The 23635-nt window shown below is 39.7% G+C and overlaps 1 protein-coding gene across 2 annotated transcripts in view; it reads left to right on the forward strand.

Moving 5' to 3' along the window:
- Positions 1–23635, forward strand: part of PEPD (peptidase D) — a 134417-nt gene that overhangs the window by 20142 nt on the left and 90640 nt on the right. For both annotated transcript variants that reach the window (XM_050311623.1, XM_050311624.1), the window contains 6 exons: positions 1653–1716; positions 3766–3813; positions 5469–5530; positions 12341–12385; positions 18402–18477; positions 19852–19898. In XM_050311623.1, coding sequence (XP_050167580.1) covers positions 1653–1716; positions 3766–3813; positions 5469–5530; positions 12341–12385; positions 18402–18477; positions 19852–19898 — 342 coding nt within the window. The remainder of the gene's footprint in view (positions 1–1652; positions 1717–3765; positions 3814–5468; positions 5531–12340; positions 12386–18401; positions 18478–19851; positions 19899–23635) is intronic.

Below are 23635 nucleotides of genomic sequence, written 5' to 3' on the forward strand. Positions count from 1 at the left end.
GAATCGTGGCAGCTTGTCATTAGGTGTGATGGAGTCAAAAGTGTCTGCAAGATGACCTAGTTTAATAGCTGAGAGAGAGGAGGGAGGATTGTGGGAAGCTGCTGTTTTCTTTCTCTCAAAGTAGAGAAAAATTCCTCATCCTTGAAAGAACGATGAGCTACTTTTGTTCCTCAAAAGAGTCGTCGTGTACATAAAAAGAGATGTTGGAGGGATTAAAGCTGTAATAGAATCAATAATGGATTAATATTAAACATAACCCAAGAATTAAATTAGCAGAAGTTTGCTGTAGGCCACACAGTTATAGGAGGCAACTAGCAACAACAAAAACAACAAAGAAGTTGAAAAACAGCTTGTGAAAATACAGGAGTTTTCTCACTGCAGTGATGGAAAACGAGACCTGTTCTTACTTTAACTGCATTAAATGAAGTGAATAAAATCCAGCACATTTGTGAATATACTTTCAGGAAATATTTACTTTACAATAAGCAGCTCTGTGATTCAAACAATGCAGCTAATTATAAAAAGGTGCTTTGGAGGTATTGCTCCAAAGAGCATACATTACCATGAATTACTGTTGGCCATACATCAGCTGGTTTTACAGCTGGGATTCTTCTGCTACCAGATCAGTTGGTTGGGACTGTAAAAGAGAACAAAACCAGAAAGTGCTAAATCTGTTCATCATGTTTCTGGAATATTAAAGTACTTCAGTGTCTGAGGAGTGAAGGGGGGCAAAAGGAGATGCCTGTAGGAGAAACAGAATATGCAAAAGCTGGAGGTAAGGGAACTGTAATGTACAGAGTATATAAAGATAAGAGGAAATAGTGATTTTTTAAAATTATATATGAAATTAGCCAGGGAGAAAAGATAAATGCTAATTGCTTTGAAATCTCCATCAGTGATGGGAAGAGTTTTTTTTAACTCCTGTAGCCTTTACTCTGTGGAACGATGTAAACTGGGTGTTGGTTTTTTTTTTCCTTTGTGGTTCCCCCCCTATTTTTTGTTTTATTTAGTCTTGTTTGTTTGTTTTTATTTTCCCTTTTGAGTTTACATTTTCAGAATTACACTGATTGTATTTATTTCAGTTTTGGGGAGATAGAGACTGTAATCAGAGACTGAAGTCTCCTGTATAACTGGCTGCTGCTGTACAGTGATGGAATGAGCAGCAGTACAACTGCTGGTACAGGAGCCAGTGGAGAGCCTGGAGGGACTGGCTGCAAGCAGATCATTCACACTCTTCTTGCATTTACAAAAACATCTTAATGTTGGATACTGGGATAATGGGAGAAAAGAGCAGAGGAGATTGAGTTTGGACATGGACGTGTAAAGTTGCCCAAACTTCACAAATCCATGGCAAAAATCCTTCATAAACCTGTCTTGCATAGAACGGGAAAAAACCCCTCTAATTCAGAGGAGACCATGCAATCTAACTGTCAAGCCTGAGCTGGATTAAAGCACACTGATTTCTGTAGCTGTGGCAACTTTCTGTGTAACCTCCTATTTTGAGAAATGGAGTCAAGGATAAGATTATTAAAACATTCCTCATATCTGATGCTATTGTTGTGATAGTATAGAATATTATTTCTTTATATGTGGCCTTATTAAATATACCAGCAAGGCTAAACCCAAATGTTTCCTTCTGTTGTTTTCCAAAGGATTCATCCCCCTGAATTCTTCAAGAAAAAATATGGTGTGGATGAAGCCCACTATGTGACCGAGGTGAGTTGTCTGTGTCTCTGGACATTCTTTTCTGTGAATAAAAAATCAATAAGTGGCAATGACTTTGCTTAATTTTAGTCCTCTGCTTACTGGATGTCTCCTAACTTAGTGGGACCTTCTCTCCCTCTCCCTTTACTGGAAAATGTCCTTCTGTCTTTTAAAGCACTTGTAATTTATTTTTTTTTTAAGGCTTCCCTTAAAGTTCTTAATCCAAAGGCAGTCTCATAAATGTGTTCTGTGCATGATGAGACCTGTCAGTCTGTGTCTTTATCCAGCAGAAATCGTCACTAAATACCTTTTTTGCAATGCCTTGGAGATTTGAGGAGATTGCTGTCAGGGAGGTTGCACATCCTATCTCTCATTTGGGAGCCTGCATTTATTTTATGCCTCCGAAAAGCTGTGAGGAGAGGCTGCCTGCCTCACTCTTATTTTCTGTAGAACCACCTTATTGCTTGAATAAGCAAATATATTCACATTTCTAAGTGCAAGTGTGCCTTGCTTAGTTAGGTTTGTCATTTCATTCCCAAGCAGGTGTTTGTATCCTTTGCACCTGGCCAGCTACCTTTCCTTCAGTAGGAAGGCTCAGCAGGGTGAGGACAGTGTTCCTGCCAGGCTCTGTGGGTGATTTTCATGGAGAGCAGCTTGAAGAAGAAGACTCTGATACTTCTGTTCCTGCAGAGCACTAACTCTGACTCTCGACACCAAAAATGTTGCTCTTGTCAGCTGTGAGGAGGTTTCATTTCATTTTCATAATGAGTCCAGCTACGAAGCGAAGTTTGATCTGTATGCCAGAGGCTGAGTGGAGCAAGCTGTGGGGAGGTTGCTTTTTGACATGTGTGAGTTGGAGTCGTGTGGAGTGGCAGGCACTCCAGTGCTCATCTCTCAGACAGTGAAAATTGCAAGTGGGAAATACACGTTTCATTTTTAAAAATCATATTCTTTTGGGTCACCTCAGTTGTCTTGGGTCACTTTCCATCAACAACTGTCTTTATTGCAGTTCTATTCTCTGCTTCCTTACTGCCTAAAAACATCATTAATGGGAAAAAAAGAGCTCTTTATGTGGACCAGTAAATAAAATTAAAAAATAAAGGCTCCTTTTGACCTGGACTATGTGTATTGAAGTGAGAAGCTGTTGGAGCTTGCAGCAAAATTGTTCAGCTCCCAAAGGTTCTTTCTATATCTTTTGCCTGGTTTGCCAAGAAATGGGTTTGCCACCATCAGGACACCAGGGGCCTTATTTATAGGATTGCTTTAGGTCAACAGATAACCTACCTGTGTGTTATCCTGATGTTTTGTGAGATTAAGAAACAAAAAAATAAAAGGTGGAATCGTTATTTTTAAACCTCCCTGCCATATGCTTTCTTTTGTTCATATCAGCAGTGTGCTGTTGAACTGGTTTAAAATTGGTAGAACTGTGCTCTGTGGAATTATGTCACGTGTTCATTGCCTCAAGAAGCGTGGGGTTCAGCATCCACCTTTTGCAGCTGCTCTGGAAGCCCAGCTCTCCACAAGCCCAAAGATTTTGTTCTTAGTTTGTGAATGTTTGAAGGAGACTGAAGGAGCCTAAGAAAAGGATTAGTCAGTAAAAGGTGACTGATTTAGTAATAATAACAACAGTAAATGTTCATGGCTAAGCATTTAGCACATTGTAACATAACAATATTAATGCAGATTGTTTTCTATGCAGTATTGTGCTGAGGGTGGAGTACTCAGTTGTTCCTTATTTCTGTGTGACTTTACAACTTCCTGGCTCGTATGGTGTGTCTTCCTAATGATGACAATAGATTTAAACTTAAGTATAGTTGGTATTTCTGTCTTTAAATGACACCAACAACCTGATCACTGCATTTTTGCCTAAATACTTGTATTCTGCTGTCTCTTATTGCATGTCTCAGGTAATACAATACCTGAAAGGTATCAGGGATACATTTTTGTCTTTGCAGCTTGTTTACTTTTTATGCAGTGAATATGGATGACATTGGTATCAATACGATTATGAAGAAGAAAAAAAAAAAAGAAAAATGACAGCAATCTAAAACTTCTTTTTAGATATCCAGTGTCTTGGCTTCGAAGAAACCTGCTGTGCTTCTCACTTTGGTAAGTCTCATTCTGAAGAATAAATTTTCCTCAATGAGGAGATCAGTTTATTTAGCATTTCTTTGCACTGTCACTCCCTCTCTTTTCCTCCCAATCTTATGCCAAATTTGAGGCCACCTGTGTATAACAATTTAGTCTTTTGGTCCCTCCGTGATTTCAAGATTTGTAACCTGTGGCCTCATCCAGTCTGCGTTCTGTCTACCAGAAGCTTTATTGATTTTCTGCTAAAACATGGCAAGCCTGTCTAACATCATCCATGCTCCTGGTCCTGTCTACAATGACTCCAGACTCCTTTTTTCCTCTTCTGTCCTCCTTTCTGGTCATGTCAGGAGCACCTTTGGGCTTTTCTGTGGGAATCCCACAAGGATACAGGGAATACTTTTCCCACATGGAGTGGTTTAGTAAGAACAACTTCTGGGAGGAGGGAGACAATATGAAATGCCTGCCAAGTATTTTGTATGGTGCTTACTTATTTCTTTGGAAGAAGGATCAATGAGTAGGGGTAAAGACTGCAAGTTCCTTCTTCCCTGACATCTCTCTCCTGGTTCTTTCCTGGTTTACAGACTTTTTGTAAACCTTCTCACTACTAAGAGTATCTGTTTTATTGTCTCCAGTATATATAAGAAATGACTTGCTGACTCTGAGCTTTCCCTTACAGCAAAAGCAGTGGCAGCTCCTGGATTTCTTTTCCCATGATAGTGACCAGAGAGAAGCCTTAACAAAAAATCCCTTCTCAAGAAGTCACATGGCCTGAGAGCTGAATTCTCTATCCTTTAAGGACAGAGGCCCGAAATAGTTTTTAGTCTTTCTTCCACTTATATTTGTATACACATACATACACTTAAAAGATGCCTCTATGTCTTAATTTCATGTTCCTTGAGAGAAATGAGGGAAATGGAATGTTTGACCATCCTGTGCTTCTTACTGTGCATTTTCTGCACATGGAGTTGCTGAGTAGTTACCGCTCTGTGAGCATCCTGATATACATGATTTTTGGCTGAGAGGATGGTGCTGTGGGGCTTTCACAGCTTCCACTGCCCTGAAGAAGTATTCAGGGAAGGGAAGAGCGCTTCCCTTTCCACTGTCAATGGAAATCTGGTCCTCTCCTCCTGTGGTCTCACTCCAGATGCAGACCTGGAACACTGTAGGGTTTCCCAGGCACATGTCAGAAGTTCCTCTGCTGTGTAGCAGCCAAAATACTCCTGCTTATGCTGCTTGCTTGAATGGAAAGCTGTAGGGGAGCAGCAAGCAAATTTAAATAGTGAGCATTGCTAAGGCAGGGCATAATAATATATTTTAAAATGAAATTACTTCAGAAGAAGCCTTCCCTGTTTTTCATTCTCCTGCCCTTTATAATTATTATAAAGGTCTCACAGCATCCTTTCAAGACAAGGGCATTAGAAATCAAAGCTTGTCTTTTTCCTAAGCAGCACATTCTGACCAGGGTTCTGCTCTGGTCTCCTGTGAAACTGATTATTTGTTATATTGAACTGCATTTGAACAAACAGTCTGGGCCTTGTTATTTACAGTGGTTCAAGTAAACTTTTGTGTAAGTTTCCTAAAGACTTACTGCAATCAGGTTCTCCCAATGATTTAAATTTTAAACACCTGTGTTTGGCTCATAATTATGGTCCTTTTAATCCTTTTCCTCCCAGCGTGGTGTTAATACTGATAGTGGAAATGTCTCCAAAGAAGCTTCATTTGAGGGCATCAGCCAGTAAGTGACAAGTTTTTTATACACTAATTGTTGCATGGTTATGTTGAACTCATTTTACTTTTCAAATTAAATGATGTTTTTTCCTAATGACAGGATGTTGAATGGCAGATCAGATGCTGAATGTTTTATTTCCAAACAAATTTTGATCCATCTTTCTATTGACTTGAAATAGAGAGGTTTTGGTTTTTTTAATCTCTTTTCCATCTAAGTTAATCCAATGTTTCTCTTTTTCTGTGTTTGCTGTAACTATTTAAACCCAAATATACCCGTCCTCTTATGTACATTTCCACTTTTGGGATTGGAATATTTGATTTTCAGATTTCAGAAAAATTAATCTTTAACTTCTTTCTTTTACTGACTTCCTTGCACAATATTAAGCTTGATATCAGGAATTCTGGTAGGCACAATATTCTGAAAAGATGTCGCATTGGAGGTGTAAAATAAAATCAGAAATTACAAAAAATAAGATCACTGCCTAGATGCGATCTTTTAGTGTCCCTTGATGTTGTCTTTTTATGAAGTTTGACTACTAGTGGGCTTAAAATGCCTTCCTGCATGTGGTATTTTGAAAAGGCAGAAAATAAAAACACATCGCAGCTTGCTCTGGGACGCGAGGACGATGGGCTCAATTTGTAATGAAATACAACTGTCTGTTCTGTTCTGATACCTTAAAATGAGATCATCTTCTGTTTTAGCTCAAATGTGTGGCAAAAAAGAAACACGTTGCCCCCATTAAAAAGCCTGTTAAAATAAACACTGGTGCTGAGATGTTGAGGCATTTTTTCTATGGTTGGTCCTTGTGTCCCACTCACCCCGCTGTATTTTCCTCCATCTCTGTCAGCAGCACGTTAATCCTGCAGTGAAGATGGATCTGCACAGAACTTGCTGCAGGTTTGGGCTCTCATTTGTATAGTCTGAGAGCCTTTCTGCTGGGATCATCTTTTCTCTGTGTCAAGTGATCTGCAATCTGATTCCATAATAACTTTGTGCTCCCCTCTGCAGCATAAATGGGAGCTTAATGGTTCTGTCGGGGTTTTTGAGGACCCAGGTGCCAGGCATTTAAACATCTTTTGTGAATTAAATATAAACTATTCCATAATACGTAATTCCATTAATACTTTCACTGAGTGTGAAAGTGGTGTCTGTTCTGCAGTTACAACCAGTGTGAGTTCTGCTGCTTTGACTGCACAGAAAGTCATCTTATGCTCTCCAGGTTCAGGTGGACTCCAAAGTCTGTGTGGAGCAATACCTCCAGTTTTATCTGAGACACCTCTGCTTGAAATATAATCAGTTATTAACTCCAGCAGTAATTCTTTATTGGAGTGATGTACAAAGGTGTGTTTGAAGTATCAAAAACCCTTTTTTTCCCTCTGAATTTCACTAAACACTAGAGTTTAATTAATTAGTAAGACATTCACTAGTCAACATAAAGCTGGGAAGCCACTCCATTTAGCACTTGATTTGAGATTTTAATAACATGTCTCCTACAACACTTAGAGGGATTAATGGTGTTTAAGCACTGGCTTCCTGGTTAGCAGTAAAGATGCTGTTGGTGTGCTCCAGGAGTGCTCCTCCATTCTTTAGGGGTGATTTCCAGCTGTTTAGCAGACACTTCTCCTCTGAGGCTTGGCACATGCTCAGCCCTCTCCAGCCCTAGGCACTGGGTCATTCATTTTGCTCCCTTTGACAGCTCTGGTTGGTATCTTCCCCTCCAGTGCTCATGGTGTGGAACAGCATGTATTGATTTTGTTGTTGGATCAACTCCCCTCATCTGACAGATACTGTGCCCTCAAACCACGTGTTGCTCCAGCTTTCCCTTAATCTTCCTGATGCTTCTTCTGTCTCTGGTGTGCTTGGTCCATCAGGGGTCCAGAGGAGGGGGAGAGCTTCCTTCTAAACTCTGCTCTCCTCAGGTTTTTCTGTGTATATAACCCAGTCCATTTTATATTTGTTTTCAACACAGACCCAAACCAATTGCAGCATTCCTGCTTCTCCACCTCTCCTGTGGCCTGTCTTTCCTTTATAGAAACATGTATTTTGGATGTGTTGGTGGTTTCCAAGGGGACTAAACCCACAGAGTTTATACTGAGCTGTGTGTCCCCTCAGTCTGCCCTCCCTCCCTCCTGCCTGTGGCTGTGCCTTGCTGGCTCTCTCCGTCCTTGGCTCTGCCCTGGAGAAGATGCTCTTATTTTATTCCTGTTTGTTTCTGTTTTCTGGCTGCCTGGCCAAGACCTATTTTCTTGCCAGGGCCCTTTTGTGTTCCTCCTGCTCCCATATGTGTTTTTTCTCCTAGGCTGACTTGGCCTGGTGTGGGTTTTCCTTGGTGGGTTTTTTTGATGATGGATAATACTGGAAATAATGGATAATTTCCTGAAAAAACTGAATCTTGCTCTCTTTGCAAGCTATTCCTTGGCTTCTGTCAAGAAGCTGTCTTTTTCTTACCCTAATGATGTCGCTTCCTTGCCTTTTTGAACTTTTTGAACTTCTTCTGGAACGTTATTACCTAAGCTATTTGATTAATTTTCGTAGTGCAGTAAATAGTCATTTGAGGCAAAATGACAGCTGTGGTCATGGGTTATTTCTGTGCCCTGAAGATCAACCCTAAGTAATTTTTGTTGTGCTAGCAGTAGTCAAACTTGATTTTATGCTGATTACAGAGCCCATAATAGTGAATTATATCTTGGTTTTCATTAGTTCCTGTATTGCCCTCGATTGGAGACCGGCGGTTCGTGGGGAGTTTTCCCTCTCAGCAGAGGGTGGTTCTGTGGTTCAGTGGATGGACTAATGTGGGACAGGGGCTTAGGACCAGAGACCTGCACTGTTCACGAATTCTGTATTCCTGGTAGCTCCCCCCAGGTCAGTTTAGTTTGCACAGGTGACTTGCTCTCTCTTGCTCCAGGTACCTCAAGTGTGGAAGGCAGATTTCTTTTCTAGAAATACGTATTTCTGTTTTCTAATAAAGGCCAACTTCTGTGTTTGTGGGGTTTTTTTCCCTAATTCATAGACCCATTTCTCAGCCTAGAAAATGTGCAGGATTTTTTTTAGTCTAATCATGTCAGTTATGTAGTCCTTGTAAAAATGCTTTGGGGGGGATGTGACTCACCATACAGAGCATGGATTTTGAACCTGTACTGTTGAACAGTCCTGTGCCATATACTTTAAAACACTGTTGAATAAATCTTTGCTCACTGTGTTGACAGTTTTAGGGTTTTTTCCCCTCAGAATCAGTTGATGTAAATGATGGACAGTTTAATCAGTTGTACCTAACGTTGAAAGTTTTGCAGTGAATTCCTTTCTCTCAGAACTGCACTTGTTGGGTATGACAGTGAAGACCACCTAAATGTCCTTCTTTTCATGCTGGAAATGAAGTCAGTCATTAGGAGAACAGCTCTCTATGTTGAGGAGGAGAAAATTCTAACATTGTGTATGAATATGTTTTAGATTTTTATCACTGTAGACACACAAAGTGTATTTGTTAAACTGACAAAAAAGAGGTCTCATTATCCCGTGCTATTATACAGGAGGTGTAGATTTCTAGGGGGTTTTTAACTAATGAATTTGCCTTGCATGTTAAAGGAGAACTGAGTACGAAATCAATTTGGACATGCCTTTAAGTGTACTATTTTTTAGTTCTGTGTTGATTAAATGGGAGCATTAATATGTTACAGATTGCAACTGTAGCAAATGTCAATTTGTTTTCTTCCTCAAGACCACATATCTCATCATCTAAGTATTGTCAATTTGCAAATTGCAGAAAAATGTAGAATTAAATTGCTCTGCATGATCCTCTTAACGTTAGGGCAGTACATGTTTTGTAAGAGTAAGTTGTTTACTGTCTAGTGAGATCAAAACTTTGCTGGGAGGCCGAGGCAGGGTGATTTTATGTGGGGGTTTGTGCACAAATTATGTGAATTAAACACTGTTTGTGTACTTGGTGGTGAAAAGCTCTTCCCCTTGAGTGTAAGCAGTAGCTTTTAGGACGTGGTTTGTTTAGCTGCCTTGTGGGTAAATTTCCTGATTCAGCCAGGACAGGGTTAATTTTTTGCAATAGCAGGGAGGGGGCATGGCCAGGAGCCCGATTTATTCTGTCCCACCTCACATCTTTGCTGGGGGCAGGGAAAATCTCCCTCTCTCGGGAGCAGAAGGGGTTCCTTCCATTGGAGAAATGGGGAGGGTCCAGTGTTTTGTTTATTGTCAGAGTTTTTCAAAACTATATAAATAATTTGTTTGTCTTATACCTTTTGTTATTAATATTGCTGCTGTAACTGTTCATTTTCTTACCTCATTGCTGTTCCCAGTCAATTGTTCTCATCCCAACCCTTGATCTTTACCTTTTGTGCTTCCAGGTGGAGGGGGATGCGGTGGTGTGGGTTTAGTGGGAGCACTGATTTGGGGAGCACCATTCCTAAAGCACAGCAGTAACCACAGTGATGCATAATTTGAGTCACCTGCCTTAGAAATCTCACAATTGTAAACAGGTGGCCTTGCAGCCACTCACACAGAACCCAGAGGCTGAGTGGAGCTGAGACAGTTCAATCTTTAACTGCCTTGGAAATGCGACCTTCAATAGATTCTCTCCCACAAATGAATTGCTGTTGTGTCCTGGAGGTCTAACATCTTGTTTTCTACTTGACACTGCGTCACAAAGTCTGTCTTTCAGGTGAGAGATAAAGCTGCTGTTCACCTGATGACCTCCTGCCTCTCCTCCACCCCCAGGACCCTCTTGATTCAATCCTGCTGCCTCTCTGTCTGTTTAATTAGCTGCCCCAGTTGACAGAAGGAGCTGCCCCATAGTAGGTGGTCCCAGCCAACAGGTAAAACTTGCATTTCTGGCAGTACAGACAGTTCAAGAAGAGCCTTTACGGCCTGTAAAGATCAAATCTGGGGACTGTGATGCAGATGGTACAGCTCTGTGGCTGAAATGGCTTTCCTAAAACTGTTATTTGAGCTATTATTATTACTGTGCAATTTTCCCCCATTTCCTAATGCTCAGATGAGATAGTCTTCTGTTGCGAGGTTCATGTTTGGCTCATTTGATTTGCTTTGGATTTCATCCATTTATGGTTGTGGTTAAAGTGAGCACATAAGGTTCTTGATATGTGGATTTTCAGAGTCCAAGCTGGTGCCTCCTGTAACTGCCCTTCCCTGCCCTTTATTTTCTTTTGTTCCTTTACAATAACTGTAGTTTACTCTTATTTGCATAGAGCTGGAGTTGGAGCTTTCTTCAGTGATGCAGTGTCTCCTTACACTTGCCTTCATTGATCTGTTTTCTGTCTGACAATTATTGGAAGTTTTCTGCCTGTTGTTACAGCTGCAGCTTAATTCTTCTGTGTCTTGGTTTTCTGTGGTGGTGTCAGTTGGTGTGCTTTCCAGCCAGGCAGGGAGCTCAGGCTTTTGGGTTGTTAGAAATGTTATAGATTGATTTTTTTTACTTTGTCATTCATATCTTTTCCTCTGTATAAATTTGTATTTTACTGTCTCTTCCATTCCAGAATCATTTCTGCATTGGTGTACATAGGTAATAATTTTTGAGATGGTGATGATTAAATGGAAAATGTGCCCTTTAGATACTTTCTTGTTTCCAGGTGACCAATTTTATTCCATAATGATGCATTGTTCTGTGACTGGTGGCTTTTTGTATTGAGTTGCCTTTACAGTGATTTCTCATTAATACCATACAGCTTGTCCTTGTTGAATATTGTGATAAGTTTTTGCTTTGTATCTTGGATAGGAACACAGAGTTATTAACCTTCTCCTCATTAGGATTTTGTAAGTTTATGAGCATCTGTTTCTGAAAAAGGGAAACATAGGGGTTGTTTTCTCCTTTCTGAGGATGTGGGAAGACCCTTGTACAATTAGAAACGACTTCTAAATAATTTTTAAAATTGGATTTATGCTTTAGTTGGTCCCTTCTGAGGTATAAAGAATGGTTAATAACCTGGAATAGATTTAATTTTTCCTTGAAAAATGTGGGAAAATGAATTGTTGCCTTACAACATGGTTTTGAAGAACTGTTGGGAGCCTTGGAGCATTTTAATTCTCTTAAAAGCCATAACTGAGGAGCCAACAGTCCTGAGTCAGACGAAAATATCCTTGATGCAGAACAATCCTTAGGCATTTAAATTGTAAGCAAAAAAAACCCCTTGAACAATGTTTGAAAATCCATTGGTGTTCCACCTAATTACTCAGCTTCTTACTCTATTGGCCACTGTAATATTATTGTTTAGAGGGCCTCAAAATAGTTCCAAGAATACATGAATTGCTAATGTAGAAAATAAACAGAAAGGCAATTAGAGGCCAAGGTGAGGTGGAAGCTTTTGCTTTGCCTCTCCTGTGATTGGAAAAGACACGGAGAAGTTGTTTTCCTTTTCACCATCCTCCAAGCAAGCTTGTTTATCACATGCCACCTTCTGTGCACACAAAAATGGGAAGGCATAAAACAAAGGCTGAAATCAGCAATTCCTTGTGGTTAATTTCATTGAAGGGTGTTTGAGGAGCAAAGTTAAAATCCCAGCATAATTTGGAAGGGACCTTTGGAGGTCACTCTGGGGGAAGAAGGGTAATAAGGATGTCTCAAAAATATTGTTACTCTGGGTTCTGCACATCCTTAAAATTACATATCTGACTTATTCTTGTGTATTTCAAAATTAAATGCAGTGAAGTTGAGTGTGTGCAGTCTCCTCTATGCTGAACTCCCATACAATATTTGCTTTCACTTTACTTCCTCAGAAAAGACACAGTTTAAAAAAAAAGGAGTAAATACATGCATCTGGCTGCTTTTTTAATATTGACTTCTTCGTTTTTTTGTAGATTTAACGTGAACAACAAAATCCTTCATCCTGAAATTGCAGAATGGTGAGTAGCATAAAACCTTCCTCTTTGAGTGCCGTTGAACATGCTTTTATTGTACCATTGCTGCAGAGAGATTCCTTCTGCAGAAGCCTCCTACTTTACGATCTGAGTTTTAATTTTAAGCTGATTTCATGTTATGGAGTGGAAATAATGTGTAAAAGTAAAAACAGGGCTAGGTAACAGCATTTTCAAAAGCAAAGAATTCATGTAACATTTCTTTAACGTTGTGTCTGGATACACATTTTTATAGGATGTGTTAGGAGTTAAGTCACATTCATGTAAATATGAATTTGTATGAATAGGAAAAGAACTGAGGATAATTTATATTCTGGCAACAGAAATCAAAGGTAGATCAAAACTTTGAACAGGTAGTATTTTATTAGGTGTTATTACTTCTCTAGGATTTATTTTAGTAGCCTTAATTTTGTTGAATTATTATTCATACTACTATACTTTGTAATTCTTTGGGAATTCTGGTGTAGCCTATCTGGCATAGACAAATTAGTGTGTGAGTAAATGCAAAACTACTGCATTTTACTAGCCTTCCTCTTTTGATCAGCACTGCTAACTCTGTTCTCAGGATTGTTGCATAACTGACGCTTTCCAGTTTACCATTTAGGAAATTAACTGAAGAAAGAACATTTTTGTTAATGAATTAGGTTTTTATCTAAGCTTTTTTTGGTAAATTAATCTAGAAATGAGGAAGCAAATCCTTAGTTAAGACAGATAAGCTTAAAATCTTAAAATACAAAAGGCAAGTGTACACTCTCACTATCCCTGTATTGTATTAAATGCTACTACATTTATATTTTTAATGTTTATTATTAGCACACAGACTGAGAACTGTCTACTGCTGTCTTCATCTACAGCTAATTGCCAGCTTGAGAGCTGTGGAGCTGTTTTTGGAACATCAGAGTGGTTTCAGAAGGTGTAGAGTTTTCACAAGGTCACCTTTCTGTTGTTGGAGACATTTTCCATTGCTTGGCACGACGTAAAGCTCTCGAAGGGAAGTAGGAAGGGAGGAGACTTTGTGTAGACATCGTTGCATCCCCGAGTCCTGGCTGGCCCTGGAGCTGTGCAGCAGTGGGGCTCATTGCTCCTGCTCACCAGTGTAGGGGGAATGTGAGGGCTTTGTGACACAGAAGGCTTAGGGTACTAATTTTTAAACTCTGCCTCTTTTGTCCTACTAGAATTTGGACCCCAGTAGAGAAGAGAGAGAGGTGACAATTTGAGCTGCAGAAGGCTTTGGATCAGGCCTGCAGACTTGTTCCTGAGTTAGCTTTCAGCCTGTTTCCATCCCCCTAACCAGGGTGTCACCAGATAAGCTTTCCTCCTCTGTGGTTTCAATTAATGGGTGGTTGAATCTTCTTCAGGAAGCTCAGGTACAGGTGAACATGAGGTCCATGCCCTGGAGGTTGTACTGAGAGAGGTGGAGCACAGTGGAAAGGCAGCACTTGGAGCTGGGGTAGAGAGGATCATCTCTTCAGTGATCTGTGAGTGCCAGCCTGGACTTCTGCCTCTGTCCTCCCTGCAGTCTCGGGGAAGAGGAATGCTTGGGATGCACCTCCCCTCCACTTGGCTTTCAAGGAAAGGAAGTTCTAGGTGAAGCCAAAGTTCAGATTTGCATTCAGAAGTGTTTTAAAAGGTTTTATTGGGTTTGGTGGCTTTCATTTTGAGTCAGAAGTATGTTAAAGACTGTTGTTAGGATTTAAGTGTCTGGTGAAATCGATATGAGAATGACAGGTTATGTATATTAAGGCTTACTAAAACAGAAATCTCCTTGGAATGTCAAATTACCGCCCAAGAAAGTGTCTTTGGAAAGCAACAATATTTTTAGAATGAAGAAATTTTTTCTTTTAGGAAGATGAATTTTTGGGTTGTATTCTAGGGTAGGAAACCACATCCTTTGAATCATCTCCTTGCAGGGATGCATATCATTTCAAATTCAGCAAGCTCTGAACTGCTGTGTTTTACGTGGTGCTTGTCAGAAAAACTCCTCTGTGCCTTGCTGTCAAACCACCACCAAGAGATGAAATGGCTGAGCTTTCTGAACCAGCCAGGGAGAACTGGGAGCTACAAAAGACAACTCCAGGATTATACAATCCTCTAATAAAATGCAAAAAAAAAGATGGTTCAATACTGACAAGGGGCGAAGCATTTGTGATTAAGGATCTGTTGCCTCCTTTGCTTATTCATCCTTTTCCAAGATCTCAACGTTTTCTGACTTGGCATGGAACTTAAGGATAAAACATAGAAGAACTTGACCTTTGGATTTCAGCAAAGGGTGTTTTTACTTTTTTTTTTATTTTTAAAATTTATTTTATTGAGTGGATGCGTTTCCAAAAAGATTTTAAAACTTTCATTTTAAACTTAAGGGCTTCCATTTCAAATTTGATAGTAAAATGTATACACTAAGTATTGATTTCAGTGTTTTGAAAAGAAAATGTCATCAAACAGAAGATGAACTCAAACTTGTCAGAATTATCTCCTTGTTAATCAGAAGGAGGGTTTTCTACACTAAAACTCAGCAAAATGGCCTTTTGTTACTGTATTTTACCAATGTCTGCCTACCATAATTGTGGTGGTGCTAGAAATAAACATTTAGCAATGTGCAGCTCTTTTTGTGCCTGTATATACTGTATTTTCCTGTAACCCCAGTGAAAATGGGATTTGATAGTTATAACTGGAAGATTTCATGTGTTCTGTGTTTTGTATTACTTTGATGGAAAGCTATAATTGTTTCTTTGGGGAAAGTGATCTGTATGTTACTGTCTTAAAGCTGTGCATACGCTTTTTGTGTTTTCAGAGGTTTTTCTATCAGTGTCATAAACCTCTTAACATGTTTTTGAACTCCTATGTTTGGTGTTCATGCCCCTGAATTTCAGAATTGTGCTCTGGTGCCTCTCCTTTGCATTTGATCCAGACTCAGCGAGTTTTTATGCTTTGCAGAAGACTATAAATATATCAACTGTGGGAGAGAAATTTCTATAAATAAAGTGTGGAAAGGTAACAGCAGAGGTGGGAAAGGGTGAAGACAGGGCAGGACTGTGGGGTCTGCCTACATGGACGTCATCTCCACTTGTTAGGTGGTCTGTAAATGTAATGTTTCCAGAAGGACGAGGAGGAGTGGATGTTCCCGGCTGTTTTCCATGCATGTCACAGGCAGGAGACATTAAGGTTGTGCACATGTACTAAAAAGCAGCAAAACAAGGTGTCTGATAAAACCCTGAGCTGATAACTGGAAACAAATACTTCTGGTGGTGTGATCAGGGCTGCAGAGTGCACAGAGAGAAGCAAACATTTGTGTATCTTCGAGGAAAGCACCGGTTTGGGAAAATATAGTTGAGTTAGGTGAGTTTCAGCTTCCTAATTGCCTCGAGTTCTGTATGCTCCTGACCACCTGATGAGGCTGTGCATGAAATTTGGTATCCAGGCGTTTAAAATGCCCAAATGTGATTTCAGGACTGAAATGATACTTGTTTATATTAAAGCTTCCCTCTCCTGTTGGATGGCTGATATGTGTGAAAAGACCAGCTGCTCATATGGCCAAGTGCAAATAAAAGCACAGAATGTGTGTAAAAGAGGAGAATTAGGAAGAGGAAATGGTTTTACAGTGTTAAAATGAGGGGGGAAAGCTGAAAATTTTAGGCCAGTCCTGACAGTCAGAGACTTGTGCTTCTCTTTCAACTTGATTGCACTGAGTGCCTCTTAATCTGAAGGCTGCCTTCCGTGCTGAATCTGTCCATTTTCACAGTTGCATTAGCTGGAGTCTGGAAATTATTTGTTCCCTTTGAAATATTAATGCATTTATGCAGAGTGTGTGACTGGTCCAAGAGCTGTTTTTAAGAGAATGTTGAAGTTCACGCTCATGAACAAAGGTGGGATTTTCTTCCTATCCTTATTTTGGAAGTGGGAGGAGTAACCAGGGACTTTTTTGGTATTTAGTAGAGGGTGATCCTGTTCCCTGCACATCCTCCCTCCCTTCCCTGCTGATGGTTGGGCTGTGGGTTTTGTTGGTCTCAGAATGACTAAACATCTCCTGTAAATATTTCACTGCCTGACCTTGTGTAAATGAAGGGGTTGCATTGCATAAAAACTGTGTCTGAGGCTGAGCATGAATTTCTGTATTCAGAAAGATACCTGAGAAACTGTGATCTAAAATAAATACCTTGAGCCCCGAAGCCTTATGTCCAAGTCAAGGAAAATGGGTTTTAATACTGTTTGCCCTTGCTGTGGAGCAGTTACTAACTTGTATTACTAGCAGATTCCAGCAGAGATTAGACAACTGAATTATGAAACAACCTATTTTTCAGGCACTTTCAGATCAGGAATATGTACTGTATATTGAAAGTAATATAAAGGCACATCAAACCAGTATTAAATTACCCTGCTAGCACATGCAGTCTTCCAAAGAACAGAATTTAAAAAAATAAAAATATCTATAAGCCTTTGCTACCTCATTCTAACTGGAATGTATCCGAGCCACTGTTCTTTATGTCTTGGCTGAAAGACAGAAGCAGAAATTTGTTTCCTCACCCGTGGTCAGCAGAGTTTACCATCCCAGTGTAATTTCTTGCACTTTTTTGTGCACTTTTAAAACCTCGTTCTTTACATTCTCAGTGTGCACAATGATTATTTTGTGTCATATTCCAACTGGCTAAGAAGGTCAATCCGTTCCCCCCTGCTGTGTTTCTGTTTGGAAACGCATTCTGATCGATATTGGGATTTTTACAAAGGCACCTTTGCTCTTGCCAAAAGGTTGGGTTTGAAGGGGAGTGGCTGAGCTGTGGCAATGCAATCACTGTCGGTGGGAAACGCTCTAATCTCACCTCAGAGGCACTGATGGCTGAGAAACCTGTTCCTGGACTCACTAAAGCAAACTACAGGAGCAGAAATACGGTAAATAGTTTTCTACAGCAGTGTGAGGAGGAGCGTGGTACAATAAAAAAGGGGTGTCTCGGTGGCAGTTTCAAAGCACAACAGTTGTGGTGCTTTGTAACTGCTGCAAACTCTGGAGTGGAGCTGGAAAATACAGTTTAAATGTTTTCAGGAGATGTAGTTCTGTGCTTTGTAAACAGTGAGAATGTACCTCACAACTGCCTTAGAGATAGGCATGAAAAATACTGGGAATTCAGTATGTGCAGCAGTGGAAAGAGCATGTGGTTTTTAACAGGAATTATGGAACAGTGCTTTCCTGTTCATGTCACACTAAACAGCTGCTTTTATTTGAAATACATGGTAGAAATACATGTAGTAGAGAAGAATTAAATGGTGAATTTTTGAGATGAGTTCAGAAGAGAGTGTCAAGGCACATAAACATACACAAATTCATTATCTCCTAAGAGCAGGATTAGGTTTTTAGGGGGTTCCTTTGTTTTGGGGTGTTTGTTTTTTATTTTCCTTCAGCAGCATGTGAAAGAATGGAGATCATGGCTGTGATTACTGCTGCTGTGGTTTCTGAATTTCATGGTTTGGATTTTTAATACCAAACAGAAATTGCATTTCTTCACACCACCCCCTGCACACCTTTCGAGGAATTGCAAATAGGTGGGAGTTGGGATTGTGCTGAACAGAAGTTCTGGAGATCTGGGAATTTAATGATGTAAACTAGTTTCAAATGGTGTTTAAAAAGTAAATCAAGTGTGCTTATAGAAATGTTCCATTTGAGGGAGTGTTTGAGTCATGACAAATGCAGAAATGCATTGCTTTTGTTCCTAATGTATTGTAGAATGAGTTGAAAAAAATGTTGGTTGAACCATTTGTCTGTAAGTATTAAACAGGGCAGGCTGATGATTGAAATGCTTGTGACTTCTCTTTGTAAGATTGTTTTGCTAATGCTGAATCAAAGCCAACAAAGCTTTGCTGTCATGAATACTGTACTAGCTGTTTGCTCTTGGGGTGCACTTGATCTCATCTTACTATGGGTGATGCATGTTATTTTCAGGGTTTTTTTTTAATTTTGTATTCTTTAACTGTGAAGTTGCAGCCTAACATGCTCTCTGTTCTCCTTCTCTTAAAGTCGTGTGATTAAGACAGACATGGAGTTGGAAGTTCTGCGCTACACCAATAAAATCTCCAGTGAAGCTCATAAAGAGGTAATGGGTCCTTTAGTGTTAATAATTTCTGCTCTTAGTGTAGCAGTGGTGCTCAAAAAATGTTCCCAGCAACCCAGAATTGCTTAGTAATAAAATAATGGAAAGGCTGGCTAGAAATAAGAGGATAATATCCCTCCTATTACAGCCCAGTAATATACCTTGCATTGTCCTTGAACTCACTGGTGCATTTGTGATGTGTGAGAAATGAAGTGTGGTTTGGGGTAAGAGCTGGAGCCTTAGCAGAAGGTGACCTGCTTGCAATCTGTCTGTCCTGCGTGCACAAATACCTGCAAAGTGATGGAGAAAGAAAAGATCAAGAAGATTAATCAGGCCTATGTCTGCATGTGGAGGTGTGAAAAGTTTAACTATCAGGTAACTCTCTGCAGGTGCTTCCAGACTGGAGAAGTGTTTCCATATGGGGGCAGGGAGTCCTTAGGTTGCTCCTCAGAGATGGGTCTGTCCCCCAGGGCAGTGCTGAATCTTGCAGTTCTGCTGCACCAGTGGGGCAAAGACAAGTCCAGGTTTTCAGCAAGGCTGCTCAGGTTGGACCCAGCACTGTGCTGGAGTTGTGCTGCTCTCCTGGTGTCAGTCCTGTGCTCCATGTAGTGATGCAGAGAGGCCATGAGTTCTGGGAGTGGTGGTGACCGAAGGGAGCCGAGGTAAAAGTAGCTGATGAGGTAACTGACTCAGCTGCTGGCTTTGCTCCTGCTCAGGTTTCTGAACTGGGAAGTGTAAGAATGTTTTGAAGTGAATATTGTAAAATTGAAAAGTCAAGGGACAATCAATTTGCATTCATTCTCCTTGCTTCTTTATCATCCTTGAATAATCTTCTCGCATCTGAGAGTATTTTTTCTGTAGATCAGCTGCCTAGAATTTCTATAATACAGAAACAGGCAAAGGAATAAAACATTCTTAGCAAATCTGAGAACAAAAATAAGATTTATGAGTTGTAAACGAGTGTTAACTCCAGTAGTTTTCTGTTGATTCAGATTGCAAAGTATAAAAGAGAATCTTCCATTGTAGCATAATCCAGTTTGTAGCTTTGCTTTGCTAAAGTAAAACAAAAGGACTTGCTGCCAAGTTTGCCACATCTTTCAGAATTAAACACTGTGTTTTGATGAGCTACACTTCATTAGGATATAGTAGTTTGGCAATTAAACTTGCTTTATTGCTGGAGACTGCAAGCATTTATAAAGATTAAAATGAGATTGATTCCAATGTAGTTTTAAAATACATCTACTGATGTAAATTTAAATAAAGTACAGATGATATTTTTGTATTATAAGTTCCTCTGGAGATAGTTGTAAGTCATAAATTTATAAATATGAGGTTCCCTCCTGCTATGATTGTCCCATGTTAATATGTATCTTACAGGTAATGAAGGCAGTAAAACCAGGAATGAAAGAATATGAGATGGAAAGGTAAGAGTTCTTTCAATAATTATAATAAAAAGGAAAAAGTCTCTCTGTAGTAGGGGAAGAAGCAGTAGCTGAGACAAAGCAGCAGCATGGATTGAGTTCAGACTGAGAGCTCATTGCTGTTTGAAGACCACTGCAAACATTATTTTATTATTTTGAGGTGGTGCTTCATCAGTTCAAACCTGTGTTTGATGAGGGTTGGTTATTTTTTGCTGACAGGTAAGTGAAATACTCTCCTCCTGGAGTTCTAACAGTTTACAGAAGCTTTACAAAATACCTGCTATTATTGTTTGAAGCCACCCGATAAAATGGTGTTCATGGATAAGCACTGCCCTCAGCCTGGTTGTGCTCGGAGGACTGCAAGGATGGGTGTTTAAGGATCTCAGGAAAGGCTGTGTCGAGTTCCATTTTGCCTGCAGTTCCAATCCAGCAGCACCTGTGCTCAGCCTGTGCGAGGAGCTCAGCTCACACCTGCACTGGGGGTTCCTGCAGCAGTCGAGGGGTCAATGGGAAGGCAGCAGATCTCTCTGTACAGGCACACACGGGGCTTGGGCTGCTACAGTAATGATGTGTCTAGACCTAAGCAAAACATTGCCTCCTTTCTTGAATCAATATTTACATGAGATCATCAGCATTTATGTTATAAAGCATGGGTTTGATCATCAAGTCCGTTTATTTTTAGCTTGCACACAATATTTTCTCTTTTCAAAGTATTTGCATAATGAAGGAATAGAAAACAGCAGTCGCATCTCAGTTGCTGTTGTTTCTTGGCAGTAATTTTCCAAAGGCTAGTAAGCAGGCTAGAGCAGCACCCAGGGAGGGGGAAATAAAATGACCACGATCTTTGTCATCAGAATTTCAAGGTAGCTCAAAAGACAAATATAACATATGCAATGTGGAGAAACTAATGTTACATTTAAGCAGTTTAAAGTTCTGCAGGTGCTCTAGGCTCATGCATATAATTTGCTTGTGTTTCAAATTGCTTTGTGCTTCAAATTTCCCCATATATCACCAGGTAAAAGGGGAAAAGCATGCTGCATACATTCTGCCTTCAACTTTATTCCTGAACTTTGTGTTCATTTTTACTCACTGCCCATGCTATACATGCTGATAGTGAAATTTTGGGTTCTGGAAGTCAGTAGCAATCAAAAATTTCCATAGAGCAGAATTTGGTCTCAGGTGCTTTTAAATGTCATGATTCTGACAGTTTGATTAAATGTCACACAACAAATACATATATATATATACAGTCTGTGATGTATATTGCATTTTTACTCCAGGACTTTCATACTTCCCTGGCTAGCTCCTTCCATACACATCAACCTTTTGGAAAGATTATTTTTTTTCTTTCAATTAAAACAAATAAATAAATAAAACAGTTATTACACTTATTTAAAATTGCCTTCTGTTCTTCCCTACATTTTGATAGATTACACTCTTGAAATAGTTTGAGGTTATTTAGCTAATAAAAGAGGTCTTGGCAGACTGCTCTGCAGCATCTGCCTTGGAGACTATAATTAGAACTTCAGGTTCTTTTGCTGGTGGAATTCATCCTTGCACTGGTTTTTGTTCCCTTATTCCTTTGGGAAAAAAGCGTCCTAAAAATGTAAACCTGTCATTTCCACACCTTTCTGGTGAGAAAAGTGTCATTGAAATGTTTATAAATGAAGTTAGAAAACAGTCTAGGAAATCTCTATTCTGTATACAGGAAACCTGTCCGTGAATGTAGTCTAAGAAGGGAACTTTCAGAGACCTAAAGATAGCCAAGATGCAAAAATAGACAATTTTCACTGAAATAGCAGAGTTATGGGGAGTTTTGGTGGTGGTTGTTTCTTTGGTTTTTCCTTTGTCAGCAAAATGCATGGTCTGGATAGATTTATCAAAAGTATTTGCAGTTGTCTTTAGAAAATCAATTAAAAGTTAGTGCAATTTTTCATTTTCTACTGTTTCTAGGGCTTCCACTCCCTTTTTGAAAGCTTTCTGAATTGTGTGGCTCTCTTCCCCTGCCTTTGCAGTTCCCACTGTTGGCTGTGAAACTGTGATTTTATTTTTTTTTAATGAATATAAATAGCTCTTGAAGTGTGGCCAATAAGCCCCCCTTTCTTATTGCTTTACTTTCGTTCTCTGACATTGTGGACTACAGCATGTGCAGTTTTGGGTACAAAGCTGGTCTGACCCTGTCTGCTAGGAAGAATAATGCCAGAGATCCCCAAAGCAATTAAAATTTCCCATTACTGGATGTAGGACCTAAGTGTTGCCTTTTCTTTGTCCATTTGGTCAAGCACCGGGAAATGGTTTTGAACCAGTAATGTGTTAATGCTGAGATGTATAAAAAATGAACACATTTAACTGCAAACCCAATCAGCCCTGACTTCTTTTTTTGGTTTGATGTTATTTAACTTTAATGTGTGGTCGGTTGACTTTAAGGAGACAGCCCATGCAATTATGTACAAACAGTAATTCACAGCATGTGTAATTGCATAGAAAGTCATTTTGGTAGGTCATATTCTGGGTTTTCTCTGAAGCAGTTTGTTTAGTGTTTGTGCTTATCTCATGTGTAATTAATCTTCTTTAATTAAAGGCTTTTAATTATGAAACCGCTCTGTAGTGAATATATTGTTAAAATACAGCAAAATGGTAAAAAATATCTCTTCAGCTCGAGAAGCATGTGAATGAAATCTGTGAATTCAGATAAGTTGTGTGCATATACAAACAAAAATGTTTTGTGTATGTATATATATACACACACACTGAAAGTACTAATTAGAACCTACAGTCATCTGTTTCAGAATGCTCTAAAGTTCTGTAAATACCTTCTAGATCAGCGTTTATTAATTTCTAGAGTGTTGCCTGTTCATCTGTTCACTGTTTTCCAAATGAAATGCTGAATCTTCTGTGCATTTCCTCATTTGTTCCCTTTTTATTGAAGCTGCTGGAGCGAGGCCAGAGGAGGCACCAAGAGGATCAGAGGGATGGAGCAGCTCTGCTGGGAGGAAAGGCTGGGAGAGTTGGGATTGTTCAGCCTGGAGAAGAGAAGCTTTGGGGTGACCTGATTGTTGCCTCCCAGTACCTGAGGGAGCCAAGAGGAAAGATGGGAGAGAGACTCTTGACAAGGGTCTGGAGTGACAGGACAGGGGGGAATGGCTTCACACTGACAGAGGGTGGGTTTAGATTAGATATTAGGAAGAAATTCTTTGTTGTGAGGGTAAATAATTATGGGGATTTTGTAGTAGTTAATACTAAACATAAACCCTACTCTGCTGTAACAGCAACAACTTGAAGAATAAAATGGCAAGAAATCAGCTACGGAGGTTTTTTCTTCTTGGTTTACAATGCTTGCAGGCTATTTTTACACCTTGCCTCTCTTACCAGCTGAGGCTGATAAAGGTTCTTTATCCCTATTCTTTTTGGTGCTGTCCCTGATTCCAGAGCAGAGCTTAGACTCTGAGATGAGCTGCTGTTGTATCTGTCAATGCTAAATTTCACTATCTGTGTAAGTCTGAGAGTGCTCTCACGGATTATGGCTCTCATCTTTCATTTATCTCTCCCTCCTCTGCTCCAGAGGAACAAACTGAAAATAAAACATACATGTTGTTTCACTAAAAAAGAAAAAATAGCCAGAATAATTTTATTTTCCTTTGGATGTTTCCTTTTAGTGAAATGCTGATTATTTTAGCTCATCAATATTTGCCACTTTCCATCTCCTGATATTTGCTCTTCGAGTGTTTTTGAGACAGTCG

The sequence above is a fragment of the Myiozetetes cayanensis genome, unplaced genomic scaffold (assembly GCF_022539395.1).
Source record: "Myiozetetes cayanensis isolate MyiCay16 unplaced genomic scaffold, myiCay2020 scf16, whole genome shotgun sequence".
NCBI classification, from domain to species: domain Eukaryota; kingdom Metazoa; phylum Chordata; class Aves; order Passeriformes; family Tyrannidae; genus Myiozetetes; species Myiozetetes cayanensis.